Source organism: Oncorhynchus masou, chromosome 14 (assembly GCF_036934945.1).
Source record: "Oncorhynchus masou masou isolate Uvic2021 chromosome 14, UVic_Omas_1.1, whole genome shotgun sequence".
NCBI classification, from domain to species: Eukaryota; Metazoa; Chordata; class Actinopteri; order Salmoniformes; family Salmonidae; genus Oncorhynchus; species Oncorhynchus masou.
In genome coordinates this window covers 30,693,085-30,712,907 of record NC_088225.1, presented here as the reverse complement: position 1 = coordinate 30,712,907, position 19,823 = coordinate 30,693,085, and the positions used below count along the sequence as shown (strand labels likewise).

Sequence of the window (19,823 nt, the reverse complement as noted above, 5' to 3'; positions counted from 1 at the left end):
AGAGCAGGCCAGGCACATTCCTCTCTCAGATTACAGCTGACTAGCTTCCTCAGAGCAGGCCAGGCTCATTCCTCTCTCAGATTACAGCTGACTAGCTTCCTCAGAGCAGGCCAGGCACATTCCTCTCTCAGATTACAGCTGACTAGCTTCCTCAGAGCAGGCCAGGCACATTCCTCTCTCAGATTACAGTTGACTAGCTTCCTCAGAGCAGGCCAGGCACATTCCTCTCTCAGATTACAGCTGACTAGCTTCCTCAGAGCAGGCCAGGCACATTCCTCTCTGAGTACAGCTGATGAAACGCTCATGTGCCTCAGTCTTCCTACCAGCACCTGGTTGGCACCTGAACCATCTGCAGACCAGACAGGGCAACATAGTTAAACCAGGCATGTTGAATTAAAGGCAGGGCAGCATAGTTAAACCAGGCGTGTTGAATTAAAGGCAGTACAAAATAGTTAAACCAGGTGTGTTGAATTAAAGGCAGGGCAGCATAGTTAAACCAGGTGTGTTGAATTAGGCAGGGCAGCATAGTTAAACCAGGCGTGTTGAATTAAAGGCAGGGCAGCATAGTTAAACCAGGCGTGTTGAATTAAAGGCAGGGCAGCATAGTTAAACCAGGCGTGTTGAATTAGGCAGGGCAGCATAGTTAAACCAGGCGTGTTGAATTAAAGACAGGGCAGCATAGTTAAACCAGGTGTGTTGAATTAAAGGCATGGCAGCATAGTTAAACCAGGTGTGTTGAATTAAAGACAGGGCAGCATAGTTAAACCAGGTGTGTTGAATTAGGCAGGGCAGCATAGTTAAACCAGGTGTGTTGAATTAAAGACAGGGCAGCATAGTTAAACCAGGTATGTTGAATTAAAGGCAGGGCAGCATAGTTAAACCAGGAGTGTTGAATTAAAGGAGAAGCAAACGACCAGAGGAATCTAGGACCAGGAGGGAAAACGGGCTTTCATCTGTTTTGGAGCAAACCGAGCCAATATGTTACACCCAACCAGTCTCAACTTATGCAGTCTGAACAGACGGTAAAAACATGGGTCTATAAAGCATTTTACTGTTGTTCTCTTCCATCCCATAACACCCTTAAACCATCAGTGTCTGACTGACCAGTAAAACGGAAAGAGATTATTTCAGTGGAGTTAAAACATGTCTCCCGCTCTTCTAGTGATCAGGGCCAAGGTGGTTGGAAAGAAAGTGGTTGAGGCTGGTAATGACGTCTATGGCAACACCATCAAGAGGATCAAGTACGACATCAAACAGATCAAGGTATGATCAGACTTTTTATTAGGTGCTTTCTGCAGTCAGTGAAGTTCAGACCTGCATATGGACATGTTTGATAGATCCTTCTCTTCCTCTCCTTGTGATTGGATAGATGTTCAAAGGTCCTGACCGGGATATCGACGCCATCTTCACTGCACCCTCCTCAGCCGTCTGTGGCGTTACTCTGGAAACCAACGGCAACAAGGAGTATCTCTTCACAGGTGCGGTTCTCACTATGTTACCAAGATCTATTGCCAGCACTGGTTCAACTACCAAGAACTGCTTACAGCATTATGACCATCCCACTGACTGCATGCAGTATGAGAAAACAAGTGCTTTGGGACAATACATTTTGGTACAACTTCAGGCTTTAATTTATAATAACTTTTTTTTAAATAAATGTTTGTTTTTAAATGAATGATGTATACCCATTGATTCTTGAAGAATATAGCTTGTATATTAGTAATGTCTTTAGTTCAACTGTTGTGCCCCATCAGAACCCAAAATACAAGCTTGTTTTCATTTTAATCACATGCATGGTCAGTGTTTGCCTCCATAGCTCTGTCTGAATTTGAGGGTGGTTCCGTTTCTTCAGCCCCATCCCTCAGCTTTGTACCAAAAACGTGGCGGGTTGTCTGCTTTGTTATTGTTGGAACTGCAGATTTCTAAATGAATCATGACAAATGTTACACAGGCTTTTGAATGAACCATTTTATAATTCTTATAAATGTTTATAAATATTGAAATATTAATTGATTTGAAGTATTTATGTACACTAGTTGTTATAAATAGTTTATGAATGCTTATTCAGGTTATTATAAAGTGTTACCCACTCGAAGAGTTCCAGTGTTCCTGTCTGTATCAGTATGTTTTCTCTATGGGACATAGACTCACTATCTCCTCTGTCTGCAGGCAAACTGGAGACGGATGGAACCATGCATGTAACACTGTGTGACTTTATTGAGTCTTGGGAGGCCATGAGTGCCACACAAAAGAAGAGCTTGACTCAACGCTATGAGAGTGGCTGCAAGTGCAAGGTGTGTGTGGGTGTGTTTGATGGGAATTATAGGAACATTACAGTACACCAGTTTTGTTCAAATCAAATCAAATCAAATTTATTTATATAGCACATCAGCTGATATCTCAAAGTTTTAAAACCCCAAACAGCAAGCAATTAAAGCACGGTGGCTAGGAAAAACTCCCTAGAAAAGCCAAAACCTAGGAAGAAACCTAGAGAGGAACCAGGCTATGTGGGGTGGCCAGTCCTCTTCTGGCTGTGCCGGGTAGAGATTATAACAGAACATGCCAAGATGTTCAAATGTTCATAAATGACCAGCATGGTCGAATAATAATAAGGCAGAACAGTTGAAACTGGAGCAGCAGCACGGCCAGGTGGACTGGGGACAGCAAGGAGTCATCATGTCAATGTTCAATATTTACACAGCACATTTTCTTAAAAAGATTACTCTGGTCACATTGGCAAACACTAGAGAATTGGGGTAATGATCAGTCGGTGATCTTGGTCTTTCTCTCTTTCTGCTCCGATCCACAGATCATCCGCTGCACTTCCATCCCCTGTACGATCAGCGCCCCAGAGGAGTGTCTGTGGACAGACTGGGTGATGGAAAAGAGCCACAGCGGTCCCCAGGCCCAACACTTTGCCTGTATCAATAGGAGCGATGGGTCCTGTGCCTGGTACAGGGGGATAGCACCACCCAAGAAGGAGTTCCTGGATATTGAAGACCCCTAAACTCTTCAGGCCATCCACTCACTGTTCAGAGTGACAAAAGATGTCTGCAATTAATACATGGAAAAAACAAAAGTACACAAAGCTACAAATCCAAATAATTATGATTAAATGAATCAGTGAAGTAGTTAATAACAATGAATTCCAAGACCCATATTGACTTGTCCAGTTGTGATGTCACATAGAGAGGTCAGGTGACAGGTTGCAGGAAATAGTCTGTATGCAAGAGAGCAGCAATCTGGAGAAAACAGCACTTTCTGACCCTCGCCGCTCTAAAAGCTCTTACTGGTCACTTCTTGTACAAGTGCAATAAAAATAAACTACAAATCAAATATAGAGCTTCAACTATTAATTGATCTTGTGCCGTTCATTTGTCGCTCGCTTTTAAACTGGAACCAAAGGTGTTATTGAAACCCAAAAGGGTGATATCAAAGTGTTGTTGGCCGATGTGGTCGTGTTTCTAAATAGAACATTATTCCTAAAAAAATACCATCCTAAAGCCTGGGGCATGTTCAGCAGGGCACAATATTGTAGAACGTTCAGATCGTATGTTTAAATACATGAAGAACAAACATGTTTCTCTGACATAAAGGAAGGAATCATGTAAGCTCTATTCATGGCATTTCTATCTGCAACATTCAACCTTTGCCTACAACATTCAACACGAGCCTCCTGAACATAGCCCTGAAGTAGTTTAGGTTGAAACCAGGGCTTCAGTTTTGTAATGTCATTAACCAAATTAAACATCACTCAGATGCAGTGGAGGCTAGTGAGAGGAGCTATAGGAGGATGGGCTCATTATAATAGCTGAAATGGAATAAATTGAACGAGTCAAACATCTGGTTTGATACCGTTCCATTTATTCCATTCCAGCCATGACAATGAGCCCGTCCTCCTATAGCTCCTCCCACCAGCCTCCGCTGCTCAGATTCTTTCTTCCTTGCTTCATAAGTCTGATAATATTATTCTTGGTATATATTCTTCGGTGGGATAAATATTCTGTTAATTTTAATGTACTAGACAGGAGTGGTCTAAAAAAATAGGTGCTGTGTCGTATAACTAGAAGTGCTTCATCATTCCTATTATAATATTAACTGGCTTATCTAAGGTCTTACTATGGACAAAACCCTTTGTTGATTTCTCTGCAACGGAGACTGTAAACCTGGCTGCTATGTTTATATAACTACACTGCACATGCCACACAGTACAGTCTGAAAACAAGATCATTGAATCTTCCATTTTTTTGTTATGTACGTATTTTATATTTGTTTAGTTCTGGTATAATTATAATATTTTGCTTTGGTTGTTTTGTCTCTTGGTGTAATGCCTCTGTGTAAGAACATATTTCATTAGAAAAATTGGGAGACTCGTTATACCTTTTTGCAAATTACATGTGTTCTTTGTAAAAAAACACAAACTTTTTGTGTGTGAATATTCTCGAATTGTGATTGGGGTATAGGGAATATGTTTGGCACAGTTTTCTGTTCACTTTACAGTCCACGTAGTAACTTCACAAAACAGATCAGACCCATATTGTAGCATGCCATAATCTCCACTGAAGACTTGTATTAGCTCCCAAGCTATTGCCAAGGTTTTAGCTTAGCGGGCCAACATAGTCTTGTGGTGCATTGGACACCTGGGTTTGAACCCAGCCTGTCAGAGTAGCTTGTTGGTTACCGGTGCTCTGCTTCACCATGACCCGTCCTCTACAAGAGGTTCATCTACAATTACAGTTGTATTACTTCAGTAAAAACTGAACACAATGTTGTACTGCTATAATAACTTATCAATCATTTGCCGACAGGACAGGGATACTGTATCATATAACTCCAAACTTGTATATCCACGTAAAAAATATGAAATTCTCCTGTAATGTAAATGGTATCAATTCTGTATTAGTGTCTCTTTATGTAATACTAGCAGAAAAGTAGAATGAAATTGGACGACTCGTGCTCGATCCACATGAGACTGTGGAGAAGCAACTGAATTGTTTTGCATGCATATGACTCCTTGTGTCATTGGGACTGTATGGTATCTTCAGACATTGGACAGACGATACAAATAAAAGTTTAGATATACATCTGATGTGTTTATTTACTTGTTCAGCAATTGTGCAGCAGAATTTATATGACACAATATTTCACCCATTATTATAATAATAATTATTATGCCCATATTTGAGTTGTTCGTCATGCTGAATTCTTACGGTGGTACAATGGCTCCTCCTGCTGACAGATCTATGTGCCTGCCCGTGTTGACTGTATTTGATTACAGAGTGCCTTCCTCTGGAATACACTGGAAATGTACCATTAGTACGACATTCCACATGAAGAAAGTGGTCAAAATCACGGGATGGAATAAACTTTAGTGTCGGGGTCATTGAAAATGGTAGAGGTCCATTAATGTTTATGTGACAGTTCAAGGCTATGTTAGATTCAAAAGTTCACATTCTAAATTGAGGGCATCTCTTATTTGAGATTGCATGTGCACAATAAGTGATTCATATTCTTATATAAAAAAACATTTAATTGGGGGAGTATGATACATTTATTTAGAAATTAAAAACAAGAAATACATAATAACATGCCATAATTCATGTTGCTACATAACAGCCAAGCACTGTGTTTTCAATTATATCAATCAAATCCTCTGGATTTCCAGCACGTTACCACAGATAGAACAATGAGCCATATGTTTCACCGGATGTATGAATCTGAGGCATCCGTTTGGCGTTTCCACTCACCACCAAATATGATGAGAGGAAGCCCAGTGGCCGGCAGTGGGACAAGATGGAGCGAGATGGATTTTGGGCGGCTCTGAGCACTTGTTGGCTGCTTTTCCTTCACTTTGCAGTCCAACTCATCCCAAACCATCTCAATTGGGTTGAAGTCGGGTGATTGTGGAGGCCAGGTCATCTGATGAAGCACTCCATCACTCTCCTCCTTGGACAAATAGCGCTTACACAGCCTGGAGGTATGTTGGGTCATTGTTCTGTTGAAAAACAAATGATAGTCCCACTAAGCCCAAACCAGATGGGATGGTGTATCGCTGCAGAATGCTGTGGTAGCCATGCTGACTAAGGGTGAATTCTAAATAAATCACTGACGGTGTCACCAGCAAAGCACCCCCACAGCACCACACCTCCTCCTTCATGCTTCACGGTGGGGAACCACACATGCAGAGATCATCATTTCACCTACGCTGCATCTCACAAATACACAGCGGTTGGAAACAAAAATCTCAAATTTGGACATATCAGACCAATGGACACATTTCCACCAGTCTAATGTCCATTGCATGTGTTTCTTGGCCCAATTAAGTCTCTTCTTATTATTGGTGTCCTTTAGTGGTGGTTTCTTTGCAGCAATTCAACCATGAAGGCCTGATTCACGCAGTCTCCTCTGAACAGTTGATGTTGAGATGTGTCTGTTACTTGAACTCTGAAGCATTTATTTGGGCTGTAATTTCTGAGGCTGGTAACTCTAAAGAACGTATCCTCTGCAGCAGAGGTAACTCTGTGTCTTCCTTTCCTGTGGCGGTCCTCATGAGAGACAGTTAACTCTAATGAACGTATCCTCTGCAGCAGAGGTAACTCTGGGTCTTCCTTTCCTGTGGCGGTCCTCATGAGAGACAGTTAACTCTAATGAACGTATCCTCTGCAGCAGAGGTAACTCTGTGTCTTCCTTTCCTGTGGCGGTCCTCATGAGAGACAGTTAACTCTAATGAACGTATCCTCTGCAGCAGAGGTAACACTGCCTTCCTTTCCTGTGGCGGTCCTCATGAGAGACAGTTAACTCTAATGAACGTATCCTCTGCAGCAGAGGTAACACTGCCTTCCTTTCCTGTGGCGGTCCTCATGAGAGACAGTTAACTCTAATGAACGTATCCTCTGCAGCAGAGGTAACACTGTGCCTTCCTTTCCTGTGGCGGTCCTCATGAGAGACAGTTAACTCTAATGAACGTATCCTCTGCAGCAGAGGTAACACTGGGTCTTCCTTTCCTGTGGCGGTCCTCAGTTTCATCATAACGCTTGAAGGTTTTTGCGACTGCACTTGAAGTAACTTTCAAAGTTGTTGAAATTTTCCGGATTGACTGATCTTCATGTCTGTTGTTTCTCTTTGCTAATTTGAGCTGTTCTTGCCATAATATAGACTTCTGTATACAATCCCTATCTACCATTCCAGTGTTTAATTGCTATATTGTAATTACTTCACCACCATGGCCTATTTATTTCCTTACCTTACCTCATTTGCACTCACTGTATATAGACTTTTTGTTTTCTTTTGTTCTACTGTATTATTGACTGTATGTTTTGTTTATTCCATGTGTAACTCTGTGTTGTTGTATGTGTCGAATTGCTACGCTTTATCTTGGCCAGGTCGCAGTTGCAAATGAGAACTTGTTCTCAACTTGTCTACCTGGTTAAATAAAGGTGTAATAAATCAAATTAAAATAAAATCTTGTCACAACACAACTGATTGGCTTAAGAAGGAAATCAATTCCACAAATGAACTTTTAAGAAGACATACCTATTAATTGAAATGCATTCCAGGTGACTACATCATGAAGCTGGTTGAGAGAATGCCAAGAGTGTGCAAAGCTGTCATCAAGGCAAAGGGTTGTTACTTTGAAAAATCTCAAATATAAAATATATTTTGATTTGTTTAACACTTTTTTTGGTTACTACATGATTCCATGTGTGTTATTTCATAGTTTTGATGTCTTCATTATCATTCTACAATGTAGAAAATAGTAAAAATAAAGAAAAGCCCTTGAATGGGAAGGTGTGTCCAAAGTTTTGACTGGTACGTATATACTAGGCGGTGTCAAAGAAAGGCCCAAAAATGTGTCAAAGACCTCCAGTCACCCAAGTCATAGACTGTTCTCTTTACTACCGCACGGCAAGCGGTACCGGAGCACCAAGTCTAGGTCCAAAAGGCTCCTTAACAGCTTCTACTCCCAAGCCATAAGACTGCTGAACAATTAACCAAATGGTCACCCAGACTATTTACATTGACACACACACACACACACACACACACACACACACACACACACACACACACACACACACACACACACACACACACACACACACACACACACACACACACACACACTTGCTGTTTATTATCTATGCATAGTCACTACACCTACCTACATGTACAAATTAACTTGACTAACCTGTGTCCCCACATTGACTCGGTACCAGAACCCCCTGCATAGGGCCTCGTTATTGTTATTGTTATTTTATTGGGTTACTTTTTATTGAATGTTTTACTTTAGTTTTTTTAGTAAATATTTTCCTAAATCTATTTATTAAACTGCATTGTTGGTTATGGGCTTGTAAGTAAGCATTTCACGGTAAGGTCTACACATGATGTATTCAGCGCATGTGACAAATACAATTTGATTTGATTTGCTAACCTGCATTTTCATTGGCTTCACAAATCTGTCAGTCATGCTTGCCCACACCCTCTCAGAATGCAGCATGGTGGAAAGAATGTAACACAATTAAGGAACTGTAGCCAGGCAGAGTGTCTTTATCGCCAAACAGTCGTCGTTTTCGGATGATTGAACTTAAGGTGAGTGTTACTAATGATATTTAAGAATGATCAGTCTATCGATCTGTTTTTATAAGGACTAAACATCTGACGGATATTGTGAGGAGGTTGGGGGGTAGCTAGCTAACCACATTGCAGCATCGAGACGCCACGTTAGTCGTTAGCAAAGTTGCTAACCAGAAAGCTAGCAGTAAACAGTTAGCTTGCTGATGTTACGTGGTTATTTTTGTTAGCTAGCTAGTTACCCATTCAGTGTCAGTTTTCACTTGTTACAAATAGATACATGTAACGAATAACGTTAACTATTCTCCTTCATCTAAAGCCTGTTTGTTTATCGGCTAGCGTAGTAACTAAAGTTACGTGTTTCCAACTCGGATGCTAGCTAACATTTGCCTCTCCGTGACCCATAGTACTCCGCGTGGAGACATTTTGACCAGACCAGGTTCGACTAGCGACGATAGAAAAGCTAATTACATTGCATTGGGCAAGCTGGCTAGCTAAATAGCAAGTTAGATACACAGATAAGTACATATTGAACGAGGCCCCATAACAATTAAATAAAGATAATGTCACAGAAATTGCAATGTATTTGGCTCACTTTGCAGATTAGTTAACGTTTGATGGCTAAGCTAGCTAGAATGTCTATCTAACCTGGCTTTCTAGCTACTGACTTACTATGTAACGTTAGTAGTTACTGCAGCCAACATGGCTGGCTAGTTAACTTGCTCTGTCTGTAAAATCTTTGCTAGCGACTTCGTCGCGGTATCTTATTTAGCGAACTAGCAATCTACAAACACATGTTAACTTTGCAGTAGATGGCCGAGAGCTAGTGAACTATGGTATTGTTGTACTTAAGGGGCAGAGCGCGAGCTAGTAAACCGTATATTACTGGAATAGCTAGGTTAACTTGCTAGCTACACTTCACAATCCCGTGCATACTTTTTTTGTAAACACTGGTCAAGTCTCAGTCAGGGAAGTTTGCTAGTTTCCCGAACAGAAGTTCAGTGTTTGAAAATGTCCATGTCCAGCAATGGGACTCGCTGGGTTTATAGCCGATGTTAAGACTTCAGATTCAGCATCTTCCATGCTGAACCTCCTAGTCGAAACATACGGACGACTTAGCCTTATCAGAAGCCGGTTTGTAATACTAACAGTTAGCTATTTGTGGCAAGTAGCTAATACAATCGTAACAACTTGGATGCATTTGTACAGTTAGCTATTTGTGGCACACGACTAATACAATCGTAACAACTTGGATGTGCTCACATTTACATGTCTCCTTGTCCCAAATCTTTAATTCAATCAATCTTCAACCCCAGGACTGTGGTTCTCACATTACACAATGGTTCCTTAGTTGATCCCCCTGCGTTTCTATTGTGGTAGTGTGTCGGCATTTTCCCCTAACGTTGAGCTGCTTTATTAGTGTTGAGATAATGTGCACAATATTATGTGTAGAATCATCCCAAAAGACATGGGTGCACAGAATATGGATAATAATAAATGTGATTTTTTTTTTCTGTCATGGTAGGACGCAATGTAATATTGGTGGAGTTTGTTTTGCATGGCCCGGTGCCCCTGGTGAGTGGAGATTTTACTTAAAGACCCTTGGAATCTTCTTAAATGGGCGAACGTTGCTAAGCTGGAGCACCTGACCATGTAAAATGAACCTGTCCATTGAAAAAGGATCCACCAATCCGTTTTCCATCACCTTGGTCCACAGGGTGCGAGTTGTTGTTGTTGCGTTCCTCTTCGTCATCATTGTTTTGGTCTCACATGCTGAGTGCTCATTGGGCATGGACTGCTGCCAATAGCTAATCGCAACATAGTACGGCTCATACTACAAGATGGCAAAATCGCGTGGTGTATGTTCGGCATAACCAGTCTGGTTGTTGTGGGTTATTGCTGTGCATTCACTACACGATCTTTGACACCTTTTTGCCATCCCAGACACATTTTCATGTTGGAGATGAAATCCTATGAACTTGGGCAAGGATCAGGTCATTGGGATTCGTGTAGTTTGAGTGGGTCAAGACACTGATTTTGGCTGTTCCGTTCTCCAGACCCCCGGTGGGATGTCCTGATTTAATATTCGGGAACATTTTAGTTGTATCTTGTAGTATGAGGAGGGATGCGATTGGGCAAGCATGTTGAGACCCAATCAATGACGGCAAAGATGAAACCAACAGCTACCACAGCCACAAATTGAAAATTGTCCGTATTGTAAACCATTTCTGAATAATAGAAGAATAGTAGTAGTAGAGTTTAATATCAGATTTTAAGATGAGAAATTGTGGAAATAGGCAGGATTTACCCATAATTATGACAGATTGGTAGAGCTGTGGAGAGAATGCAGCTGCTTAAATGTTACGTTTTCACCTCCAAATCCCAACCATTTGAGGGTCTGTATTTTGCCCCTCAGTCTCTTTTTCTGATGTTTTTTGTTAGGGTTGGAAACTTTCCAGTGAATTTGGGGAATTTTGTGTAAATTCATCAAAAAGTTAGCTTATAACAGCGAACCTTTTTTGTGGGATACATGTAAGGAAATTCTAGTCTAGTGACATATTTTGGTTAAACTATGCCCAATTCAATGGAATTGCAACCCTCTGCATTGTGTTCTTCCATCACATGTACAGTTGATTCTGAAGATCTTGCACACTAATGAGATTCAATTGAACCCACACTACTACACTGTCTGAGCCAAGGACTACATGCTTTCTGTTAAGTTTTGATTACAATACTGGGTGGGGTGAATATATTTTATGACATACATAATTTATAAAAACTAGTAAATTGTAGCCTACAGCAAAGTGTTTCAATCATTTCTAACTTGTGAATAATTTCTGCTTGTTAGTTTTAACTTGCTTGAGTCTACTGAGTGTTAATTCACCTGTTTCAATACATGTTTCATTTTAAAACATTTATCTTACAAAGGAGTTTAATCTAAATGCTTAAATAGTTATCTGTACATGGAATTGTATTTGTTTTTTAAATTCCTTTTTCTAATCTTTACAAGAAAATGCCACGGGCCCTATCTGATGTTTGGAGACATTTCACTGCAGCTAATGTAGAAGGAAAAGCTGTGCACATTTGCAAATACTGTGCCAAATCATATGTAAAGAATGCAACAAAGATGCAGAATCATCTGGCCAAGTGCATTAAGTTCCCTCAGCGCTCACAATAAGCAACCTCTGACAAAAGTCCCTCTACTTCTATTTGAGGTGAAAATGGTGAATCAGACACCTTATCAATAGCAACAGCTCATGGGCCTCCTGGAATCAGAAGGTTTTTTGACTCATTGGAGGAACTTAGTCAGAGAAATGCTGCTGAATGTCTTGCTCGAGCTGTGCATGCAACTCGTTCACCTCTGATGCTCATAGGCAATGTGTATTGGAAGATATTAATGAATGTTCTTTGCCCAGCATACACCCCTCCAACCAGACTACTTATCTACTCATTTGCTGGATGCAGAGTTCAACAGAGTTCAAGTGAAGGTCAAGCAAATCATAGAGAAAGCAGACTGTAATGTAATCATCTCTGATTGGTAGTCAAATGTTCGTGGGCAAGGAATAATTAACTACATCATCTCCACTCCTCAACCAGTATTCTACAAGAGCACAGACACACGGGACAACAGACACACCGGTCTCAACATTGCAGATAAATTGAAGTCAGTCATCAATGACCTTGGACCACCGTAGGTATTTTCACTGTTGACAAACAATGAAGGCTACTTGGTCTAAAGTGGAGGACTCCTACCCTCACATCACATCCTTTGGCTGTGCTGCTCATGAATTGAATCAGCTCCTCAAGGACATCATGGCACTGAAAACAATGGATACACTCTACAATAGAGCCAAGGAAGTGGTTAGATACAGTGCCTTGCGAAAGTATTCGGCCCCCTTGAACTTTGCGACCTTTTGCCACATTTCAGGCTTCAAACATAAAGATATAAAACTGTATTTTTTTGTGAAGAATCAACAACAAGTGGGACACAATCATGAAGTGGAATGACATTTATTGGATATTTCAAACTTTATTAACAAATCAAAAACTGAAAAATTGGGCATGCAAAATTATTCAGCCCCTTTACTTTCAGGCACTGTATGTGAAGGGTCATCAGGTTATATCAGCAATCTACCTCACCAAGCAAAGTGAGAAGAATAAGAGTAGCACATTGAAGCTGCCCAGCAACACCAGTTGGTTGGGGTGGTGGTGTCATTATGGTTGACAGTCTCTCCAAGAAATGGCCATATCAGTCTGCCAATATGGACAGCCCCGTCAAGAGGATCATCCTGGGTGATTTATTTTGGGAGAGAGTGGTAAGCAGCCGGAAACCTATAGCAGTAGCCATTGCACGGATTGAGGGAGACAATGCCATCCTGTCTGATGTTCAGACTCTGCTTGCAGATGTAAGAGAATAAATCCATACACTCCTGCCCACTTCACTGTTGCTCCAAGCAGAGGAAACTGCATTTCTGAAATACATCAAGAAGCGTGAAGACTTCTGCCTGAAGCCCATACATGGAGCAGTGTACATGTTTGACCCCAAATATGCTTGCAAGAGCATCCTGTCTGGTGCAGAGATCAACAAGGCCTATGGTGTCATCACTACTGTGTCTCGCCACCGTGGCCTACACTTCCAAACAAGTGCTTTGGGATGGAGATGGAAAATGGTAGTTGTGCCAGGTTATCTCATCAGCCACCAGGTGGAAGGGACTTTGTGGATCTGAGGCTCTTTCCCCTGTTGCCTCCATCATCCTCCATATCCCACTAATATCAGCTGCCTCAGAGCGCAACTGGTCCTTGTCTGGGAACACACACACCAAAGCACGCAACAGGCTGACCAATACAGGGGTTTAAAAATTAGTGGCCATCTGGGCAAATGTGAGACTTTTTGAGCCTGACAGCAAGCCATCCTCAACAGGGTTGGAAAGTGAAGGTGAGGCCAGAGAGTTTGATGTTCAAGAGGCGGACATTGAGGAGGTCCAGGGAGAAGACATGGAAGCCTGAGAGGAAGACAACCAAAGCTTTAGTTTCTAGACTATCATTTTACATGTATGTATGTATGTTGAAAATGTTTCTGGGGGATGCGATGGCTCATTGGCGATCATTCAATATTCCCTTTTGTTTTTCAGTGAAATCCTTCCATGTGAAGAGTCCACTCATTTAAAGTTCAATTCATAACTAAATTGTTTAATAAAAATTATATTGGGAGGATTTAATAATTTACAATGGTCTGTCTACTTATAAGGTGTATGTTTGTCTCCATGTGATATGGTAAATATATCCAAAGGGGAAGTATTCAATTCAAAAAAACATATATATTTAAATTATATTAATATTAGTTTGCATATATTTCCGTTAATTCCCACAAAGTTTCCACCTCTGAATATTCCCCAAAATGTGCATCCCTATATTTTGCAAATAATAATGTGCACACTTATAAAAGGCAGAAGCTTGCTGTTTGCATGTCGGCATTTTTTTGTTTGCAAACCATAATGGAAAAATTGTGATTTTTATTTTTATCCGATTGCCACCACAACTTTATTAATTCACTTCATCTTTCAGAGAGATGTAAGATCGATTATCTATTGCCTCTGCAAACTGACTTTGTGAATATGGATCATGGGATGCTCATGTCTTCACCCTACCAACGGGAGTCGTTGACCCAAAGGCAGGTGACAAGCTTGGGTCCAAAATATTCTCATAGAAATGCCTTGGGCATATTTTGGCGAAAGTGAGACCACTCACTTCACCTCTTCCTCTCTGATATGGCCTGCCCGCCTCATGAATGATGTCATTACTGGTTAAAGAGCGAGCACACACTTTTATAAAATAAGTTACTTCTATGCAGATGTTGTTTATCACTACAATAAAATGAGTCCCAATTGGAAGGGAAACGGATTGTTTGCCATCTGTAGCCCCATGAAGTCAGCCAAAACAAGCTCAACTCAATGCATTCTCTCACTCCTATTCAATATGCATTCCCCTGTATTGTGAATAGGCTACATCTTGATTTTACCAGTTGATAAATAGATTTACCATTGAAATAAATTAAAAGTCAAATTGATTGTATACTTGATTTAATTAATGCATGCATGGATGTCTCTGAAAAATGTTGATGTGAAAAAGTTCAAATGTGTTTATTGCACTCAGGATGCCTAGTGATTGAACAGCCAAGTCGCTGAGTTTCTGTCTGGAAGTGCCATTCTGTGACTTAAGCTAATACTCCTTTTGTTGCCGTGGTATCATTTTGGTATTGACTATTGTGATACTAATCCTGGTATCAGTATCTAAGTAAAAAGCCTAGAGTTTTCTTGATTGTGATGTCATTCAAACAGTATGTAGTGTTGTGGGTCCACAGTATCTCTGACAGTGGTATAACATTCTGTGTGGTAGCCTCACCTATATGGTCCAATGGTTGGGTAGAACAGCACCCCTATAGAAAGGGTTTGGTGAATAAACTGAAAATCCCTGTAGGTGGTCCACCCATTACATCTCACTGTGGGCTGTGTGATTGTTAATTCTATCAGTAGCAGCACATGAAGGTTAGTCTGCCCTTGTGCGTGTGATGCTGCATGTGCAGCCCCCCCTGCTCTCCTCCCTCAGCTACGTCACTGCCAGATCTAATGATGAGTCAGGCTCCCTCCCTTTTCTCCGTCAAGTGTGGGTTTGAACAGAACACTGCTCTGTGACTGGTCCATCCTGTGTCTGTGTGCTGTTGACCTAGAGCTGTTCCCTCTCCCCGGTGCGTTTCAACCCCTCAATGGCAGCATGCTAGTGCATCACTAACATATAGCACTATAGTTTGCTGGTTGTACATCAAGTTGACGCAAGGTTTGTGTAGCAGTCCTTTGTTTACTTTAAGCCTGCTGGGTTTTTAAATTCATTAAATTCATTAAAAATCCTACAATGTTATTTTCTGGATTTGTTTTTCTCATTTTGTCTGTCATAGTTGAAGTGTACCTATGATGATAAATTACAGGCCTCATCTTTTTAAGTGGGAGAACTTGCACAATTGGTGGATGACTAAATACTTTTCTGCCCCACTGTATGACAGTAGGTATAGATATGAGATATGCCATAGACTTCTTTTATCCAAAGCAACTTAGTCATCCTTGTGTAGATTTTACTCCTGGGAGTATTTGGTCACCCCACTATCCTGGCGTTTTTAAGAGCCATGCATTACCAACTGAGCTACAGAGGACCCGTATCTAGCCTATTTCACTACTCAGTCCCATATTAAGCACACAAGTGATGTGCAGTATAGCCTGTGTCTTTTACAACCAATTCTGTAGCTCTTCTTAGAGCATAACCAACCTGGCCTGTATTCAGAAACATCTCCGACTAAGAGTGCTGATCTAGGATCAGCTTCCATCTGTCTATGTATTCATATTCACTAGAATATCTAAAAGGCAAACTTATTTGAGATCAACACTCCTTCTCTCACGCTTTATGAAATTGGGCCCTGAGGTGAAAAAAGAATCAACGGTTACAACTGAATGAATAAAACAAATATAACACAGATTGCACCTGGAATAACTGAAGGCATTCTGAGGACGTGTAACAAACAGCATGACTGTTACCACACCAGTCTTTCCTTTGTTGTGACAGTGGGCTGTTGGGTGGTTGCTGGTTGGTATGGCGATGACTTGATTGATGTAGGAATAGACCAAACATGAGTATCTGACCTGGTAGACAGCAGTTGTGCTTGTGTCGAGTCTCTCTCCCAATTCTACACACATGATGCCCGCCTCCACTATCTTGCATAACAACAGAGACGGCTGCCAAGTCCCAGCCTGACTCCTCAGATACTCAGTCCTCTTGCCATAATATGCTGCTGCTCACATAATATGCCGCTCTCTCGCCGAAAAGCACTAGTTCCATGCTTACAGCCCGGGTTGCCAGTTTACAGTCCGGGTTTACAGTCTGGGTTGCCAGTTTACAGTCCGGGTTTACAGTCTGGGTTGCCAGTTTACAGTCCGGGTTTACAGTCTGGGTTGCCAGTTTACAGTCCGGGTTTACAGTCTAGGTTGCCAGTTTACAGTCCGGGTTTACAGTCTGGGTTGCCAGTTTACAGTCCGGGTTTACAGTCTGGGTTGCCAGTTTACAGTCCAGGTTTACAGTCTGGGTTGCCAGTTTACAGTCCAGGTTTACAGTCTGGGTTGCCAGTTTACAGTCCGGGTGTACAGTCTGGGTTGCCAGTTTAGGAATCACTGACAGGAAATAGACATTCACTGCTACAGTAGCCTCTCTCTCTGAGGGAACGATGACGCTGCAGTGCTGTACTGTGGACTGGATGTTGTGGATGTGCTACAGGGTTGAGACCAATTGCTGCTCAGTAAGATTTCCCAGGTGTATTATTGTTATGGTATTATGACTTTTATTCCTAGGCACGCCGAAAAACATCTATATACACTGTGGAATTTACTGTTTGTTCCTATGTGACTAAATATTTAATTTGGCCTCATTTAATTGACTAGTCTCAAACTGGCCTTATTGTGTGTAATTGTTCTGATTTTATCTATACTGTAGACTTGTGTGGACTTATGTCTTCATAAGTTTTTCTGTGTTCTACTTGTCAGTGCCTTTTCACCAGGTCAAATTCCTTGGTACATGTAAGCAAAGGTGATTCCTGAATCCCACCCTCTGTCTCATCCACAGTGATGCTCAAACGATGCCTATAGTGGACAAGCTCAAGGAGGCCCTGAAGCCCGGCCGGAAGGACTCCTCGGCGGGCGACGATGGCGACCTCAATAAGCTGCTGGCCTCCTCGGCCAAGAAGGTCCTGCTGCAGAAGATTGAGTTTGAGCCGGCCAGCAAAGGCTTCTCCTATCAGCTGGACAGTCTCAAGACCAAATATGTGATCCTCAATCCCCGTGGCAGTGAGGGGGCCACTTCGGGTCAGAGGGCCAGCACAGAGCCCGCTCAGATCAAGAGGCAAGGTAAGGCCGTTGACTGAGAAATTGACTCTCTCCCTCAGCCATTCAAGACGTTTGTTAATTCTGTGGCAGTGAAAACTAGATTTAACACACTTCGATATTCTTCATCACCCCCATTGTCTTAACCTTTTTGTTGGAATTGAAGAATAGCTCTATTCACCATGAGTGTTTCTCTCTACTGGGTTTTGGTGACGTGACCGAGTTTGGCTGAATTGTTGCGTTTTCTGTTGAACTATTCTCAATGGCTTTTCTGAATTATCCATGTAATTTCTGTAATTAATCTCACCCCTCCATCCACCAGTTTCAGACAACCAGTGTGGGGGCCAGAGCGATGGGATCCCCGCCCCGCAGAAGATGCTCTTCCCTGGGAACAGACTCTCCATGCGTTGGGAGCGTGTCTACCGGGTGGGAGCCGGCCTCCACAACCTGGGCAACACCTGCTTCCTTAACTCCACTGTGCAGTGTCTCACCTACACACCGCCCCTGGCAAACTATCTCCTCTCCAAGGAGCACAGTCGTGCCTGTGAGTAGTTCAGTTGACCTCTGGTTACATACCTTTTTGAATAGCACAATATAGGCGTTGTAGTGCAAAAACATTAAATGGGTCAATACAAAGCTTTTGCTTCTAGTTTTTGAGACTAAACGGGTCCCCTAAATGGACAAACCTATTGTCTAGAAATGACCTCAAAGGTTGGATGGAAAGGGGCACATGTCCAACAGCTCTACTCCCATGAGTAAAAGGGGATGCCAAGTCAGTTGTACAACTGAATGCATTCAACGGATGTTTCTAAAAGCATAATGTTTGCTTAAAAACAATGGTTTTGTGTGCATTCACAATATAAGAAATTGATTCATATTATGTCATAAGCCAAACAGCCAACATCTGACACACACAATAAGCAATGAACATATGTTTAAGAACTGTTGTGCTGAAAGTCAAATGACTTGGCCAATCTGGTGGGTTAATGACGGTGACATGACCAGTCTGGTGGGTTAATGACGGTGACATGACCAGTCTGGTGGGTTAATGACGGTGACTTGGCCAGTCTGGTGGGTTAATGACGGTGACATGACCAGTCTGGTGGGTTAATGACGGTGACTTGGCCAGTCTGGTGGGGGTAATGACGGTGACATGGCCAGTCTGGTGGGGTAATGACGGTGACTTGGCCAGTCTGGTGGGTTAATGACGGTGACTTGGCCAGTCTGGTGGGGGTAGTAACGACGGTGACTTGGCCAGTCTGGTGGGTTAATGACTTGGCCAGTCTGGTGGGGGTCAGTAAGACGGTGACTTGGCCAGTCTGGTGGGGGTAATAACATGACTTGGTCAGTCTGGTGAGGGTAATGACGGTGACTTGGCCAGTCTGATGGGTTAATGACGGTGACTTGGCCAGTCTGGTGGGGGTAATGACGATGACATGGCCAGTCTGGTGGGTAATAACTTGGCCAGTCTGGTGGGGTAATGACGGTGACTTGGCCAGTCTGGTGGGGGTAATGACGGTGACATGGCCAGTCTGGTGGGGTAATGACGGTGACTTGGCCAGTCTGGTGGGTTAATGACGGTGACATGGCCAGTCTGGTGGGTTAATGACGGTGACTTGGCCAGTCTGGTGGGGGTAATGACGGTGACTTGGCCAGTCTGGTGGGGGTAATGTGACAACTGCCAGTCTGGTGGGGGTAATAACGGTGACATGGCCAGTCTGGTGGGGTAATGACACTGGCCAGTCTGGTGGGTTAATGACGGTGACTTGGCCAGTCTGGTGGGTTAATGACGGTGACTTGGCCAGTCTGATGGGGTAATGACGGTGACTTGGCCAGTCTGGTGGGGGTAATGACGGTGACTTGGCCAGTCTGGTGGGGGTAGTAACGACGGTGACTTGGCCAGTCTGGTGGGGGTAATGGACGGTGACTTGGCCAGTCTGGTGGGGGTAGTAACGACGGTGACTTGGCCAGTCTGGTGGGGGTAATGACGGTGACTTGGCCAGTCTGGTGGGGGTTAATGACGGTGACTTGGCCAGTCTGGTGGGGGTACATGACTTGCCAGTCTGGTGGGGGTAAGTCTGGTGGGGGTAGTAATGACGGTGACTTGGCCCGTCTGGTGGGGGTAATGACGGTGACTTGACTTCGCCAGTCTGGTGGGGGTAATGACGGTGACATGGCCAGTCTGGTGGGGTAATGACGGTGACTTGGCCAGTCTGATGGGGTAATGTCTGGTGGGTTAATGACGGTGACTTGGCCAGTCTGGTGGGTTAATGACGGTGACTTGGCCAGTCTGGTGGGTCAATGTCTTGGTCTGGTGGGGGTAGTAACGGTGAC

The 19,823-nt window shown here is 42.7% G+C and overlaps 1 protein-coding gene and 1 pseudogene across 1 annotated transcript; both read left to right on the top strand.

The window, feature by feature from the left end:
* The first annotated feature begins 1,128 nt into the window (after nt 1–1,128).
* LOC135554731 (metalloproteinase inhibitor 2-like) lies at nt 1,129–5,082 on the top strand. The gene is made up of 4 exons (XM_064987167.1): nt 1,129–1,263; nt 1,370–1,478; nt 2,170–2,294; nt 2,810–5,082. The coding sequence occupies exons 1-4, from the start codon at nt 1,144–1,146 to the stop codon at nt 3,005–3,007; spliced, it is 552 nt and encodes a 183-aa protein (XP_064843239.1). The 5' UTR covers nt 1,129–1,143; the 3' UTR covers nt 3,008–5,082.
* Nucleotides 5,083–8,480: 3,398 nt separating this feature from the next.
* Nucleotides 8,481–19,823, top strand: part of LOC135554730 (ubiquitin carboxyl-terminal hydrolase 36-like) — a 75,764-nt pseudogene continuing 64,421 nt past the window's right edge.

Bases quoted from the DNA above. Each gene is read 5' to 3' on its own strand.
- LOC135554731 (XM_064987167.1), top strand. From the start codon at position 1,144: ATGTCTCCCGCTCTTCTAGTGATCAGGGCCAAGGTGGTTGGAAAGAAA. The intron at 1,264-1,369 runs GTATGATCAGAC...GTGATTGGATAG, and splicing joins ACGACATCAAACAGATCAAG to ATGTTCAAAGGTCCTGACCG. The intron at 1,479-2,169 runs GTGCGGTTCTCA...CTCTGTCTGCAG, and splicing joins CAAGGAGTATCTCTTCACAG to GCAAACTGGAGACGGATGGA.